The following is an 18199-nucleotide window of genomic DNA, read 5'->3' on the forward strand; positions in this document are numbered from 1 at the left end:
TACGACCCCCGTTGACGTCTCTCCTTGCGATTACGTCTCCCCGCGATTGGTCGAAGAAACAGAAACTAAACAGATATGTGACAAATAAAAATTTTTTTATGTACTAAATATTATAATGAGTACTATATTTTGGGTATTTTATATGTTTTATATATTATGTGTATTCTGTACATTTATAAATCCCCAAATTTTTCATAAATGATTAAAAATGTGAAGTTGTTGTGTGCGAAACGCTATCAACTTATATAGTTGGAACTATCCTGACGAGGACATACAGTGGTTGTTTGGTAATAAGTGCAGTTTCACGAATCACCCGAAGGAAAGTCTCTGTATTAACAATTTTTGACACGCTATTACCGCTGCAAAAATAATAATCTATATTAATCTAGAGTCATAATAGTTGAATTCGGGAGTCGATGGAACGATGAAACGGTTAATCATTAGCGATTGACAAAGGTGATAAGCGCGTATTATTGTTTGTTCCACGTCTTGTGAGAGAAGAAGGGAAAGAAAAGATAGAAGAACAGAAGAAGATCGAAAGAAGGATCATCTAACAATCGCAACGATCAACAGTGGGTGGCTACATCGCGGCACCATATCCGTTCGACTCCTTAACAAAAGTCATACATAAATTTTGTTATTATGTTATTATTAGTTTATTTACTATTTTTATGTTAATATTGTTATTATTAGTATTTAAAGTCATATTAATTGCAAGATTATTAGCGACTACTTTAGGTTAAACAATAAACATGTGTCATTGTGGTACTTGCGTACAAAATTTTAAAGGGCTTTGTTTTCAGCGTTAAGACGCTAGTATTCCAATGCTTCTGTACGTATATGCAGAGTAAATAACAATGATTTTTGGAACAATTGGAGACATGTGAGACCTACAGATTTAGATGGATTCCAAATCATCAGAAATCACGTTGAAATAAGTACAACAGAAATAAATAATACAATTACGAATAAGTTGAGTCGCATTTTTGCAACTTTTTTGCAAAGCTTTGCAAAGCTAGCATGGCTTTAACAAATTTTATTGCCTTAGAAATTGAAAATGAATTGAAAATGTTTTCTATTCTGTTAAGTGCACGATGCTGCTCTTCGTATTGATGACAACTTGTATGAACCCGTTTAACGTGTTTTGGTAATTTATTTGATCAAACATTACAATAATTGTCTTTTAAAATATTGCACTGAACGGTACTTGTCAGCAACTGAAAATTAGACAAAGTGATTGTAATTTATTGAAACACAAACAGTATATACCAGAATAACTGTAAGAATATTGTTCGATATCTATTACTAAATATTTTTAAATTTTATTTTATTTCTTTATGGTCGCATCCATCTCTGAGGGTATTAGTTACTAGTTAGGTTTCACCTTCCATATACTCTCAAGATTTTTACGATTTACAGATTTTTCGAAGTGTTATGTTCATGGTGAGGACGAGTGACAAATGACAGATATAATCAGTTGCAACACGGAACCGTCTAGACAGCATACTCACTTAATTCTAAATCAGATTTAAAAAATTTTTTAAATTTTAAGTTAAATTATTGTAATTTAAGTATATTAAAATTAAGTATATTGTAAATTAAGTATATTTACACATATAAGTTACTATGTACAAATATATATATATATATATATATATATATATATATATACATATTAATATAATGTATTATATCATATATATTATATAATTATATATAAATTAATGTAATAAATATATGTATATTGTATATTTATATATGTATATGTATATATGTATTTCATATATATTTTTGTGCAGTGATCAGTAAGAATTCGTTAACTTTGAAATAACAAATTAGTTTATATCTATAAGAGGATATATGAACACAACCCGCAATTTAATATTATAAGACGCACGGATTGAGACGATAAGCTTGTATAATTTGTATATTAGATTAATCTGGTATTGGATAAACAAAAAGGCGTACGATATAATGGACATATTGTGTATAGTAGATATCAATTACAGTATATGCGTTGATTTTGCTAGATTAGTTGGTTTATGTCTTTTAGGAATTGTAAGAAGTGGTTCACTCTTTCCTTCTTATTTATCACCAATTCAAGATTACTTAGAATGCTATAGTATCTTTTTTGTTTTGATACTTTCAACAATTAATTACAGTTTTGCCTGAAAATAAGTAACACGCTCGAGATTGGTAAGTTGCTTATTACAAGACATAAACCAGTTGTATATTACAAGGCAACATGTAATATACAGGTTATTTGGCTACATGCGTAAAAAAATTTAAGGAATGATTTTTGAAGCTCAAATAAGATGGAAATCGAGAATTAAAAAATTGCTTTTTCGGCTTTTTTCTAGTTATTGACAATTAAAAATGAAGCGACATATTCCTGTGCGCGAGCAAACTTCCTTACACGAACGAAAGTAGGTGAGCCTAAGCAGCGAGATGCACAAGTATCCTCAAATCGAACGATACTTGGGCAGCAGCTTACTTCGTATAGGTAGAGAAGAAAATTATGACATTTGAAGACGTAAATCATCCTGCACGATGTTCTGTAAGAAAAATTGTAGATTAAACATTATACCTGCCTACTCATTAAAATCCATAAATAATTTTATTTGCCTCCATAAATAATTAAGAAATAATAGCACATATAAAAAATGTTTACACAAATTTCATACACACACCGCGATTGTCCCGTTCGCGGGTAGATTTTTCTACAGAAAAATCACATACAGTATGTGAAATTGATATTTCACCTGAATGAGTCGTAATTCACGATTCAGAAAGTTCGAAAAAGAGCAGAAAACGATCGTTATCGAATTCGGGATCTGATGGAAGAACAGAACCTAAACGCAAGAACGAACACATCCGTAAGATGAAGTGGTTGGTGAACTGATTGGATCGTCGATCGTAATTACAAATACTACAACTTTGTAAATTTCTGATTCATTAAAGAATGATTTAGTTGTCTGCACATGGGTGAGACGTATGGATTGGCGGAATAATTTGATTGTGAAGGTCGATCGGTATTACTCAGACTGATCAGAGCTTGTTGTTAAATCGTGATATGATATACGCACACAGGTTATGAAAACGTGGATGAAGATGTAAGAGGGAATGATCCAGTTCTTTAGTAAAATTATTTAAGGGGACTGTGCTATAAGAAACGCGCTCGGAAAAACTATGAGAAGAGTATTGTTCAAAAAATTCAAGTAATCGTGGAAATTCGATATTACGATTTGAGACGAGGCTTTAATCGGTATGGCAATAGGATAGGATTGATAATGATAAAATCGAGTTGACTATGTAGCCTGGTCAACGAGTAGTCGCCAACGAATCATATTCATATACAATGTCGATACGGACGAGCAGACCCAATGCAAACGAACATCAGCATACATGAGAAACGCAGAAATCATGTTTGATTACGGTCGTGAAAATAAATAGATAGAATAAAAATGTATAGAGTATAAAATAATATAAAATAAACAAATAAATTACAGAATAATATATAATATAAATAATATACTATAAAATATAAAATATAGATGATATAATATAAAGTAATAGTATAAAAACGTAAAAAAAATTTTCCGTCGAACAGTACAATGAAAGGATCTTACAGCGTGGAGCCACGGCGAATATACCTCGTTTGTGATGGAACTAAATAGGTTCTTGTATATGCTAGCGTGGAATACTTTCAGCACTTGGCCGCATGGTGTAGCACCTATACTGTGGAACAGCTAAACCTACAGGCGTGAGTACTCTCATTTCCTCTCTATGTATATTAAAGACACTATCGCAATCAGAAGAATCACGGAATGTACGTTATCTGATTATCGTGAAAGTTTAAAATTTAGAATATAGGTTTGCGATCAACTGATATTCACAGTAATGAATTTTTCTACATCCCACTATGAAGCCTATATCTTTTTCTTGCAATAAATACAGTTTAAATATTGAAATTGCTTTCTTATTGTTACAAAACCTTCAATTGTTAAAAATTATTTCTGTCAACATAATTATGTCCTGTATATTACTCTCCTGTAAACTTTTCCCAAGACTTTTTTCAATCTATATTTTCTTCTTTGAAATGTTTGAAAGAAAATATATAATGTAGATAAATATAGTGGATAAATTTTCAATATCAATATATTCATAAATGAAGCTTCATACAATAAAATGTTTGAACACTTAACACAGGTTGCACTAATTCATAAGTGGCAATTACGTTGACCCCTAAATACATTACAATATGAGTTTAATAGATTATGCTATTACCACTGATAGATAGACGACCAGAAATAATCGCAATGTTAAATAATTTTATACAAAGTGGATGAATATTTGATATTTTTAATACCCAGGGAAATTATGAAATCATTTTCTAACATTCTCAATTTGATGAAATCAGAAATAGGAATGCTATTTTAGTGATACTAAGTTTACTTTACTTAAAACATCCTTTAAACTTAAAACAGTTATAGTGTCTGTGTTTTGTATTCGTATAATTAGTGGGCTTTTAAACATTTATGGGAAATTTAAAAGTATAAAATGGGCAGAATTCACATAATGTGTAAAAATGTATAAAATATACAATAGTACTCCTTATAATATTTAGCACACGATAGATAGATCATTCTAACTAAAGATGAAAAACGATACATTTAAAAAGATAAAAAACATACTATGTAGAATTATTTATATAATTATCTTTACAGGTTCAAATTTGAAAACGGAATAACATCTTTATTTATTATTACCAACATTAAAAAATGACAATTAGTAAAAAGCTATTGAGAAAAAATTAATTTTTGTTTAAACGGAAAACAGTAGAATGCATCATTACATTTTTAAGAGATTTTTCAAAAAATTAAATGGTTAAAGAATATTAATTTTTAGGTGTTCTAGTTAGAAATAACTATTATACATAATATAAACATTATATAATAACAACTTTTAGTTACCGGTATTCATTATCAATGACGGAGATTGTTTTTAGTTATCATAACCATTATTACCAGCTTACTTACCATATCCGCTATTTATATTAATCAATATGAATAAATGGAAATTTATTTGTTTATCAGTAACCATTATCGACGATGAAACCTTTTTTCTGATTACTATAGACCGATTTAAGTAATAATGTTATAGAAGATAGAATCCTCTATCCAACAAGTACGGTGGAACTCCCTGTAACATGGCAGACACGTTCTGCTTTATGCGAATTCTTAATGTTATATGAGATCTACAGCGCAAGAAGTAAAATAAATTCTTTTTTGAAGCAACATTGCTAATTCTGCATACAAATAACCTCACATAATAGGTGAAATGTTCCTCCTCGTAAAAAGGTTAATACGTATGTATGATCTTTGTGTCAAGTTCAAAAACCCATATATTTGCATGTGAAGAATGAGTCAATTTTGAAAACAAGTACAGAAAGCAAGAACAATAAATCAATTATTATCTTATATGTTTAAGGCAATAATATGCCTCTGCACCTCTAGAATTTGCCATCGTGTAAATATATATAAGGCCTTTTTTAAGGCAATTTTGCAATCTCATTACACGAACACCGCGCTAAGCGGTATTCTATTGTATGTAATTGTTTTTAACGCATAAGGAATAGAGTAGAGCAGCAAACAGTATTCACATATATCCTTATATCTTTTGTCAATATTTTTTGTAGTCACTACATATCTATTGACGAAAAATATTCACTTTAGACACTTTAAAAACAACTAGACACTAAAAATATTTCATTGTATCAAGCAACGCGAACATTAGTAAATATTAAATAAAAAGAATGTATGTACGTAGACTTACACATCAAAGTTTTCGAATAAAAATTCTGTGTACCATAGATAAACACCTTTATATATTTTTGGTGAAATTAAATAACTGATATTTATGTTTAATCATGAAAGCCCACGTTACTCTACATATACCTATCAAATTATGTGTACCTGATTTACCAAAGAAATTAGAAAGGCACTTTGTTACAAAATTATTTATGCTTACGTGGCAACAGTTTTATTACTATACACATTATTACTAATCTTTTTTAACAAAAATTAGAATATTTACTTCATAAAATTCTTGAGATAAAATTACGGTAGAAATTACGAAATCTTCAATATTTCTAATGCCAAGGAAATTTCAGGATATTGTTGATGTTTACGTAAGGGGAGGAGGGTTAAGCATAAAATTATAATATAATATTAAGCCTACTAGTTTTATAACTTCATGCAGATATAACAGATGTATGTAATTGTTATAATATTGTAATTTATATCTTTTACTTAATAAAACTGAAAGTAAATAAATTACGTTATATTTTAACAACGTTATATCTTAATCTGTCAAAAAAGTTTGTAAAGCTAACGTTTTTATTATAATTTATTTGAGGAGCGCATGTAAACTTTTGTGATTGATAATAGATATATCAAATAAAACACTAAATATATTTATTCAATTAAATAATTTATTTTCTAAGTATATTATTATCGAAATAACGTTATTTAAGATAAAGGAACAAAGCAAATAACAAATAAAGTCAACATTTCAATTTGAAAAATTATTTAAATGAAAGCTTGTTTTGATAATACTCAATCGTAGTAGAAATCGTCATTGGCGACTTCGGAGCTTCGATTCACGCGATTAACTTTGATCATTGGAGCAAACGAAGGAGAAGAACGTCGTCTCCTGGATGATGTCGTCACCGATAACTCAGAGAACGAGGAATCGGTCGGGGTGGGGCTTTGTTCATGGAATCGTGGACGTGCGTAACCCGTTTGTTCGCTCGGTTCTTCAGTGAGAAAGCGCGCGTGGAATGCTTTAGTCGTGTAGTATCGTGTATTCGTTCCAACGAGTGGTTCCATGTGAATGAGGTTGCCTTGCTGTATAAGTGTTTCTTTACAAAAATATGAAATGACAGGAGAAAGAGAAAGAGAGAGTATAGAGTAAATAAATAAGAAGGTGCACAGTGTGATAATAAATAGAGAAGATGAAAATGGTACAAGTTTCAAGATCAGTCGTCTTACTCGTTGTCATCGTGCTGCATCGAGGTAAATGCTGTTTTGCTTGTCGTCTATATTCCCCTGGCGATCGATTCGTTGTTCAGTGAGGTGTCACAATCACGTGGTCACCATTGAGTCACGCTTGTGAAAACAGGTTACTGTTACGTGCCACATGTCGTCGTAACTTCAATCGCATACCTGTGGGCCCCACTACACAATAATTTACTATATTACTACACAAGGTGTTCCAGTAATCATGGTACAATCGATAAAAACGTAATTCTACGTGAAAAAATTCAGTGAAAATATAGAATAACATTTTTTCATACAGCGCGACGCTTTATTTTCGATAAAATCAAATTTAGAAATTTCTTTGTTATATCTGAACTTATCTAACTAAATACCGGCTAGATATGAGTAAACAGTCAACAGAAGGTCATTCTACGAAAAAGAATAAGCGAAAAATAACATTTTTCTGCTTAAGGTCTCATTTCCAAGAAAATAGTATTTGAACATGCTTAGTTAAGAATTGGCTTTGCCATGCGTACTTGACTTAACTTTTCTAATTTCATTTCTTCAAATACGAAGCGTTCTATGAAAAAATTTTATTTTATATTTTCGACTTACCTCTCCACATAAAATGGCCTCCCTGTCAATTGTACCATTATCACTGGGATACTATCATTGATAGGACACTGTACAATTAATAAGAACTAGATCGCGGATATTTGTGACACTTAGATGATATTGTGCAAATTCCTTATATTCCAGTATCACCTTTTAGGCTTAAATGTTGATTGTTTCCTTTTTTGAATGTAATACAAATTTTAATGAAACTGTTGTAAGTGCTCAAGTTTTGTTAAGTTAGTTGGTTAAATTTTATCCAAGATACTCTTTCCTCGTATTTTGCCTTTCTTCATATTGAGATTTATAATTAGGAAACAGTCGTAAGAGAATTGAAAAAATAAAACTTTAATCTTATATATATATATTTATGTATTTATGTATTTATTTAATATATATATTATATATATATATAGATCATTTATATATATAATTTATATAATATATATAATATAATATAATATAATATATATATAAATTCGACATTCGACTATCTTTATTATATTAGCAAAGTTTAAAACAGAACTGAAAAAGACATATATATCTATACATACTGAACATATATACTGAAAAAACATATATGTATATGTAGATATATATATGTTTTTTCAGTTCTGTTTTTAACTTTACCAATATAACAAAGATAGTCGAGTTTCATACTTATAACGTTAATGAAACTTCAAAATGTTCGACACAACATAATATATTCATAAAGGATATTTAAAGCCGCGAATATTTTTATAGACCTGTTTATGCAATAATGTAAAATACCATTTATACCAATCTGTTGGGGATAAGCTGATTCGTATAATCAGGTCATTCGTGTACTGTATGGATGTAGTACAAGTTCATTCAATTTTCCCTTCTTACAGTATCTGTGATTTTTCGGACAGCTAATAGAGTTTACATTCATATAAATGGATTCCACCAAACATTTGCTCATAAATATACATATAATAATGTTTCGAACCTTATGATTTTGGAAATGAATTTGTGAACACAATACTCGTCTAATTAATTAATACCACGTGACATAAATATAGATAAATAAATGAACAAAAATTAATTCGAGTAATAAAAAAATCGAGAAAAATCATTTCGATACATATAAATAGACACAAATACATTCCATTCGTTCATGTAATTGGTATGAGTGGTACTCGGTAGTTCAGATAATAGAGATTCAGTCAGCGTTCAGTTATTCAGGCATTAATTGTAAATAAAATTTCGTTCACATAGTTAAATGTTAAATACTTAACGAATTAATATAAACCAAGTTCTACTATACAGTAGAACATTATATACATAACTATAGAACTTATAGACAGTAGTAGAACTTATATACAGAACTTTATATACATAAAGATAGACCAATCTAAAAAAAACATTTGAAGCCACTATCGCATGAATCATACAATACTTTGGAATGTTTTTTCCTGATTCGCAGATATACTAGTTTCGATTGGACTCTCTCGTACTTGAAACAGGAGAACTGTGAACAGAAACGTGTAGTTAATGCGTAGCAATCATGCAAATTACATACGAGAAGCATTTGAACATTATCTGTTTCTTAACGAATCATCAAACTCGTGATGCTTTGCACGTTACAATAGGCAATAAATCAATGATATAATTTACGAAACGAAAGCTTTCTGAGATTATCATTTGATTATTGGAAATGTTTCAGTAAACATCTTTCAGTGGCATTTTCGTATAATGTAATTGGAACGTTCAATATTTGTTTTAATTAAATATTTACAATTAATGAGAAATGTTAAAGATATTCCTAGATATATTCGTTTTCATTGTTACATAGAAAGTGACATTATATAGAAAATGATTTGTGCATTTGAATCATGTAGAAGCTATATTGACTAACTCAAAAATTGAAAAATAGAATGATTATATCCCATTATTGCAAGCATTATTTCTTCAATTTATCCTGAAATTTACTGTTATTTATATTACTATATTATTAGTAATATTTTATATTAATATTAATAATCATGTCATTTATAAATGAAATTATGGAAATACCATATTTATTTTTTAAGAATTAAATATCAATTGTATATTGTACTTGAATATCGTAATTGAGAAATTAGTAAAAAATGGAGTTGAGATCAGTTTTGCTTCTAAGGAATTTATTTATCTACATTCCCGTTGATTGATCCCGAGTATAGGACACCTATTATTTTCATTCGAATAGTGATAATTAAGAAATTATTAAGAAAACTATTAATCGATCACAATTTCATATTCATGCAAAATTGCAATCCGGAACACATAACGAAAGTTTGTCAAAACTATTTTCAAAAGTTGCAACAATATAGTAATTAATTACATGACCCACATATTTTCCTGGCCTATTTAAAAAATTTGAAATAAATTAGATAGAGAACGCGAAAGAGTCTACAGAAACCTAAATCTGTATTGTAAAACCATTCATAACATGCGTAGGATCAAGTAACAAAAAAAGATTAATATGAATATCAAAATTGATCGAAATATATTATTATATATATCGGTCAAAACCGTAAAAGATATAAAAAAGGAAAGAAATTAATTTTATCCTACCAAGTTCTAATGAGATTATTAAACATAATCTGGAAAAATGTTGAGACAGCCAATCTTTTAATTCTGTTTCAAAGAATTGTTCTGTATTAATTAATGAAGGTTGTACTTTATGTCAAATATATTCTTCAGAGAAAAGGAAATAAAAGTTAAGAGTAATTATTTCGAAAACTTCCACCATTTCAGATATCGATGATTTTTTAATATGTTATTGGAGACATCTGAACAACTTTTTCGTATACACGAAATATGTTTTATTGTTAGTTTTCGCAAAAAATTGTCGGTACAACCACAGTGAATTCTGGCTATGATTCTGCGTCCGTGACAGCGTATGCGTTAAATATTGATTGGGGTTAGGCAGCATCACGGTGTGGTGACCAGATAAAATAACGCTTAATCCGAACCTAATTCTTATCATTTGTTTACAGTTTATATAGGTTGGGTCATCCGTTGTCACGGACATTATTTGTAAACAATTATATGCAGAATTCATTGTAGTGATACCGCCAGTTTTTTGCAAAGATCTCGGAAACTAAGAGTCCGACGATAACACGCAAAGGAAAAAGTTGTTCAAAATGTTGATTTTTGCAATATATTAAAAAATCATCGAAATCCAAGATGATTGCAGCTTTCTAAATAATTATCGTAGAATATATCAACATAATTAAGAAAAGGAATTGACGAAAAGAAGAAAGTAAAACTTCTTATAGTTTGTGTTATTATGGTCTACTATTATATAAGTAATTTGCTATTAAACATTTCTTATATATAATTACTGTTTTAACAGCTTTTTCTAAAAAATTATATTAAAAAAATGAACAATCTGCGTTGGCGCGGAATAATTTCAATTGAAGTACACCATCAAACATACAAATATTAAAAATATACAAAAAATTGTCGATAATGATCAACCAAAGGTTTCGAGTACCAAATTGTAACTTTGTTTTACAAATGGTCGAAATGTATTAAAGCTGTTAAATTACAGTTTGATTAATATTATTTTCAGGCAAGATATAAATATTAAATGTTTTATTAAGCCATTTCATCTACAACATACATATATATTATGTACTCATAAAGTGGTTAGTTGTAAATATCTCCAAAGAAAGTGGTTGTGACCAATATTGTAAACTACTCATTTCATTTAGGTCGAAATAATAGTTTCACAGCAATCAATTACGATGTTTCATCGGAATGCAACATGTATCCCAATGAAAATTGACAAATTTATTATTTGTAACGTAAACGATAAAATTTATTATCGATATCCAGTCGTGTGAAAGAAGCGTTAAAAAGATGATATCTATTGACATGAATTCGTGAAACTAGCGATGAGTGATTACATCAAGTTCAATATATACTCATAAATCTGAATAAACTCAAGATTCACTTCATACAGTTAAAATATTATGTCATATGTAGATTGCAGATTTTTATGCATTTCTGAATAATTTACAAAAACTAAATGTAACATTTAGAAAAACTAAACTTGAAAAAATTAGGCTATGATATAAAATATTCAATTTTTAATGAATAAAACAAATTTTTTGTCTAAGTTCTATTAGATGGTAGTTCGTTTTAGTATATTTATAAAAATATCAATTATTATTTTTGTTCTATTGGAACAAAATGGATCGTACATATTCAATAAAATAATATAAAAATAAAATGTTGTACAACTGTTACTTCCTAATAAAACGAAAGAAACTTTTGGGACCACCTAATACATTCGATATACAATAATGTGTTCAAAATATTGGACATAGTTTGGAGTAATGTCTATAAAAGCAATACTTTTGTCCATGAAATATCGAGTATTAGGTAACGGAAATCGTAATAGTAATTATTTGAAAATGGCACAAAACAGGCCATTATCAAATAATTAATAAGATAAAGCAGCTCGATTTAAAATACGAAGAATAAGTTAACAAAAGTGATACAATTGACATCACAATCTAGAGTCCAGAATATGCTTACTTTGTACATTTTGATGATGGTTCATTCCGGAAAAAAACAATTTTGTTGCTACTCGATCACAAAAATTGGCCATCTAAATTCATTCGTGAAAAGTGGCATATCCCAAAATATATTAACAGCTTATACTTATGCTAATACTGAAATAACATTAATTGAAATGGAAGTTCTTTCTGTCTAACTGAAATCCGAAAAAAACGATGCAATTTAAATTTATGAACAAAGACGTGTTTACAACGAGATCAGTTACATGAGTTCGAAACTACGAGTTCCTTATCAGAAATTCACCATTCGCTTAAAATCGCTTTTCTGAACTACCTTCTTAAATAGTGACATTCAATAAAATTGATCCCATTTATCGTTTGTAATTCTATAGAACTTTACTTAGCTTTAGCTTTAATATTTGCGATGTTGAAAATCAGTGTGTGAAAATTTTGTAAATATATACTTGGCAAGTATAATACAACACCTTATTTTCCGATCAAACGTCTCTTTAGCAGTTTCTACATTTTATTTTCATATTATCAAATTTTTGTAATCATGTACAAGTACTATTAAATGACAGGAAAATGTGTGCCAATCCCTTTTCAAGCTATTATATATCTATCAAGCGAATCTTGTGTATTGGATTTCGATTTATTAGTATCTATATATGAATATTGGTTATTAAAATTGAACACATCACTAGTAATAAAACGCTTTTGTGGGATATAGCACAGTTTTGTTCGAATTAGATAAAACGATATCATTTTTACTGTTTTTCAACATTTTTTACAAATATTAATATTTCTATCAATTTTAATTTTGACTTATGTCACTTTTAAAACAACTATATAATATGTTCTTAAGGGACTTAATATAATCGATAATATTGTCAATATCAACAAATATTAAATGTTATTTAAGATAAAATAATAAAGAAAATAATAAATAGAATAAAAATTTTTATTTCAACAATTATATGGATAGAAGTTGATCTGACGTGCTGATAATTATTCGGATTTTTTGTTTATTCAGTCGATGGTAATCTGTGTGTCCAAACAACAGAAAGGCACTATATATCTTATGCTATTTAATCTGCGAGAGGCCATTCGTTTTTCTCCGTTCTTTATCATTAGTAGGTTGAACAGTTCTTATCAAGACTTCTCAATGTACAACAAATCCCACGACTTGTGTGTACACAAAATTCATGTTTTACATTATTTCCAGCGTTACCTTAAAGCTGCTATCAACTGATTACTAAGAATTATTTAAATCGACTTAATTTGACAAAAACAATACACATTTCTCTTTTAAATTTGCTGTTTATTTAATAAATTATTAGTTTGAGATTCTATTATCACTGGTTATTATCAGTGTAAAAACTTTTAAGGTAAAAGTTGTGTCAATTAAGTTTGTTTCAATGAAATATTCTAATAATTGTTTATTATTAAACAAAATGGTTGCAAACGATTATTTAAATAATGTGTCATTTTACTTGGCTATACATATAACTTCGCAATAATTATACGTCTAATTTATTTGAAAAATTATTAGAAGAAAGCTATCAATGACATACGAAGGTCTACTTTTCTACGATATGTCTCACTTTTTTCATAAGTATAATGATACACCTAAAAGTGCAGTGGCATCTTTTAAGATAAAAATCTATAATTTATATTCGATATCTACTTTATATTAGATTTCTCTAAATATTAAGTATTCTGCGAAAAAGATATTGAAACACTTGTGTCTTAAAACGACTACCTACAAGGATTTAATTTTAATTTTGTACATATATAGGTACTTTTGCGGTACATACATTAAATTTGACGACATAAGCCCTTTTACCCTATAAGGCGAGAAAGATTCGAGCAAGCTATCAAACTTGAACATGTTTGAACTGTGGAATCTTACTTTTGCTATTTTATGTTTATTATGGAGTCATTTAATACATACAATTTTGATTACACAATTTGCTTCATAAGTTAAAAAGTTATAGACCTAAAATCTTAAGTATGCAGTTTTTTATGGGTTTCTGAATACCTAAGTATTATTACCCCAATAGCTTTTTACGTAGAATCTTTCAAGTAATTGATATACACAGAAGTAAATATGCATCTCTGCTTAAAAATTTGCGCTTTTCAAATGCACTACTGCGTTTGTAAAAGACGGCATTTCAGTTATTTGTATCACTCTATATAACATAAAATAAGTGATATGTATATGTATTTGTACATTAGATATACTCTGTATATTCTACAAATCATAAGATAAAAAGTGCACTTGGAAATTATTACACTTGAACATCAAAGACGTCTTTTAATATTTCATTACTAACATTGATTCACCTATGCTATCACGATATAATGTAAAGATTATACACGCATATTTCTTCTTCTGGTGATAAACAAAAATTATACAGATATTGTAAAGAATATCATTGATGGCAAAGAATGTATTTTGTCTAATAATATCTGTCTATTGAAGAATAACTTTTCCAAATGCGTTTTTCTCGTTAGCGTTCACTTGCGATTTATTTATTCGCTTTTCTGATGGAACGAGTCTGTTGGTTGATAATGTGGCTGCATTATCAGAAGAGGAAAGAAAGGACTTCCTCCCAAGAGACGGTTGTACATATATGCGCAGAACCGAACTCGCGTGGTACATGTGCGTTTTTACTGTTTTTATGTAGTAAAAGGATACCAGCAAGAATGAAATGGAACCGATTATCCGCAGGATATTGTGGCTAAGAAAAACCGGCTTCGTTTTAAAATATTTGTTACTCATCTTCCTATCCGAATGTGACTTACGAAAGTATTTGAACATTTATTATTAGCACAGAAAATATTGGTAATTATTCGGAATAGGAGTGACTTCATCGAATGCAATGACATTGAAATATATTGTTAATATCAACATTTTAAACAACTTTATCCTATACATATAATCGCCGCTCGGTTTTATTTTATAAATTATAAAGCAATTTATATTTAATACTATGTGTATCACTCAACAATTTATTTTATAAATTTTTGTTGCGTAAATGTAAGCAATTTTTCAACGCCGGCAGATGTATTTGTTATATTTTTGACCAACTGAAGATCAGAATAGAGTGCAACATTCCATGTATGTAATAACTGATTCATCGAAAATTATTTCACGCTAATGTTGCCACTAGAACGGATATCTACTACTCTGGCCCTTGTTAGCTTATAACCCATTGATTTTTCTTTTTCATTTATACAATATTAAAAATAATTATCTCTCTAGTGAATGAGTTAAGTTTAGATTTAGCTATATAAAAATGTGGACACTTACTGCTGAATCAAGATTAATCGTAACCTAAATTTAACTAAAGCCTCTTGTGGATACCTTGGAATCTTGATAACCTTGTTCGCTTTGATAACCTATGTCTAAGTTATTGAAATTAGTAATGATGTTCCTGTTCCGAATAATTATAATTAACAAGGAATTCGGTTGTGAAATCTATGTATGTACAGGAAAACTTTGTCGGGAACAAACAGGTTCCTATAGGTAACCAGGTCGTGCATATGATTAAAAGTCCACTTAATTCTTTTCACTATCTATGGTTTTTCGTTCAGATAATATATATATATATATATATATATTATAATATATATAATATATATAATATAATATATATAATATATATAATATATAATATATATATTATCTATATATATAGTTCAGATTATATATATATATATATATATATATGAACTATTTATATATATATATATTATCTGATTTATGATATGTATGATATATATATTATCTGAATATATATATTATATCCTATATATATTATCTATTATATCCTATATGATATATTATATCCTATTATATATATATATATAATTTATTATATATATATATAATATATATATATATAATATAATATATATATATATTTATTATATATATATATATAATTATATATATATATATATATATAATAGGAGTTCATTTTTATATAAATTTCGATTGGTGACATGATCCCATCATAATGCGTAACTGTTGCGCATCTTAAAGACTTTGAATATGAATTTGAGCACGTGTAGTTACGAATCGTGTAATTAATTCAACTTTATGGTTCATTAAGTTTCTAACAAAGATATAATATCGGGAAATGTATTTGGACAATTGATAAGATATATTAACATGAAATTAATTAAATGCTTTATGAAGAATAGAATGATAAATGGCATATATACAATATAAGATTGAACTAATTTTAATACATTGAAATGATAAAGAAAAATGGAAATAATAGATGTATGGGAAAAAATCATTTGGCTAAATATTGTAGATGAATTAAAATAAATGTAAATAAATAATAAATATTATAAATAACAAATTTATAAATAATAAATGTAAATAATATGTTTATGAAATTGCAGTAACGTTCGATAGTAGTTTAGATAACAAAAACTCAGATAGAGTTCAGTTAATCAAAGACTATGTAAGTAAAGCTTCGTTTATATAGAGTTTATATAAACGGAGTTATATTACTTATTTGCTTTTTCGATAAATTTAGGATGTAACGTACAAGATTTTTTATTTTTTTTTATTAGCAAGATCAGCAGAGGATGACATAACTACGATAATGGAAGCTGACGATCTTCTTATAAATGAAAACGACTCTTTAGAGATTAAGTGCACCGGCCACGAAAGGATTTCTTTCATTTATCCTCAAGACTCGAGAAATGCGGTAAGTTTATAAAAAATAATTGATGTAATAGTACCACCTCTAGGAACAAACTTCCGAGTAAACGCAATAGCTTTAAACTATCGAAAGATATTGAACTGTCTGAGATGTGAAATGTTATAATTAGACCGCGAACTTCTATACATTTATGGAAAATTTGCAGGTGAAAAAGTGCATTGAATATACATAACACGAAAAAATATATACAATATAAAAGATTCTATCCGATATCTTAGATTCTTCAACTACCATGTTATTTTTTTTGTTTCTCCTGTTTCATAATTCTATCATTCTTTTTATTCTTTCTACTTTAGCATTTAGCTCGCCTTCTCATCTTCTTCTATCTTCCTTCTTATCCTTCTCTCCAAATCATCTAGCTTCTATCCAATGATTTTGTTATTATTGTGACCCTCTTTTTTCTCGATTTTAGTCTCTTGTTCTCGAATTGTTTAATTATATCTAACATCTCTTTTCTCTCATTTTCCAACAATCTTTTCATTTCCTTTCTTTCTCGTCGTCTGTTTCAAGTCTTTTAATTCTTGTTCCATTGAACAATTTTTTTACCTCATTCTTCCTCTCAAACCTTAAATTTCGTTGATCAAACCTGCTATGGACGTTAATATTTCTACAATCTCTCTGTTTTTTTAATTTCTTTCCCTGGTGCTCTTTTTATTCTTATTCTTATTCTTATCTTCTGTATTTTCCACATTTTTCTTCGTTATTTCCGTCTCTCCTTCTTGTCCTTTTTTCAGGTAGTACTTTTTTCTTCTCTTATACTTCACTTGGATTTTTTCCGATTTTATTTAAAAATTCATCTAACATGCCTGTCTCTGTAACATCTTTCCCTGCCTGTTTCTGTTGCTTTATCGATATTTGTAAGATACCCACGGTTTGATTTCCTAACTTCTATCTTTTTTGGAGACTGTCCCAATTCATTTCCTAATCAATACGTCATTACCAAGATTCGTTCTCTCAGAAAAGTTAGCTTTCCTACCTTCGCCTAGTTATCTTTTATTTTTTGTGAACTACACCTATTCCTTTTTATCTACCTCTATTTTTTGCCTCTACTCCCACTTCCATTAAAATTCGCTTTTATACATGTTCTTACACACTGTTCACATCACACGCTCTTCAGCCATGTCCGATTATTTCTTTCGTATTTGCTTCACAATATTTAACCTACTACGATATTTAACTTTTCCCTATGTGTTTTATATTTATATCATAACATTATACACCTGTAAAATTTTAATAAACTGTAAAAACTTTAATATTTTTAGTTAATTTA

General features: G+C 28.5%; 1 protein-coding gene across 1 annotated transcript in view; it reads left to right on the forward strand.

Moving 5' to 3' along the window:
* The first annotated feature begins 6834 nt into the window (after nucleotides 1–6834).
* Pvr (PDGF- and VEGF-receptor related) overlaps nucleotides 6835–18199 on the forward strand; it is a 67337-nt gene continuing 55972 nt past the window's right edge. The window contains exons 1-2 of the mRNA XM_076621052.1: nucleotides 6835–7076; nucleotides 16778–16914. Of these exons, the coding sequence (XP_076477167.1) occupies nucleotides 7016–7076; nucleotides 16778–16914 (198 nt within the window). The 5' untranslated portion in view covers nucleotides 6835–7015. The remainder of the gene's footprint in view (nucleotides 7077–16777; nucleotides 16915–18199) is intronic.

The sequence above is a fragment of the Bombus vancouverensis genome, chromosome 8 (genome assembly GCF_051014615.1).
Source record: "Bombus vancouverensis nearcticus chromosome 8, iyBomVanc1_principal, whole genome shotgun sequence".
NCBI classification, from domain to species: Eukaryota; Metazoa; Arthropoda; class Insecta; order Hymenoptera; family Apidae; genus Bombus; species Bombus vancouverensis.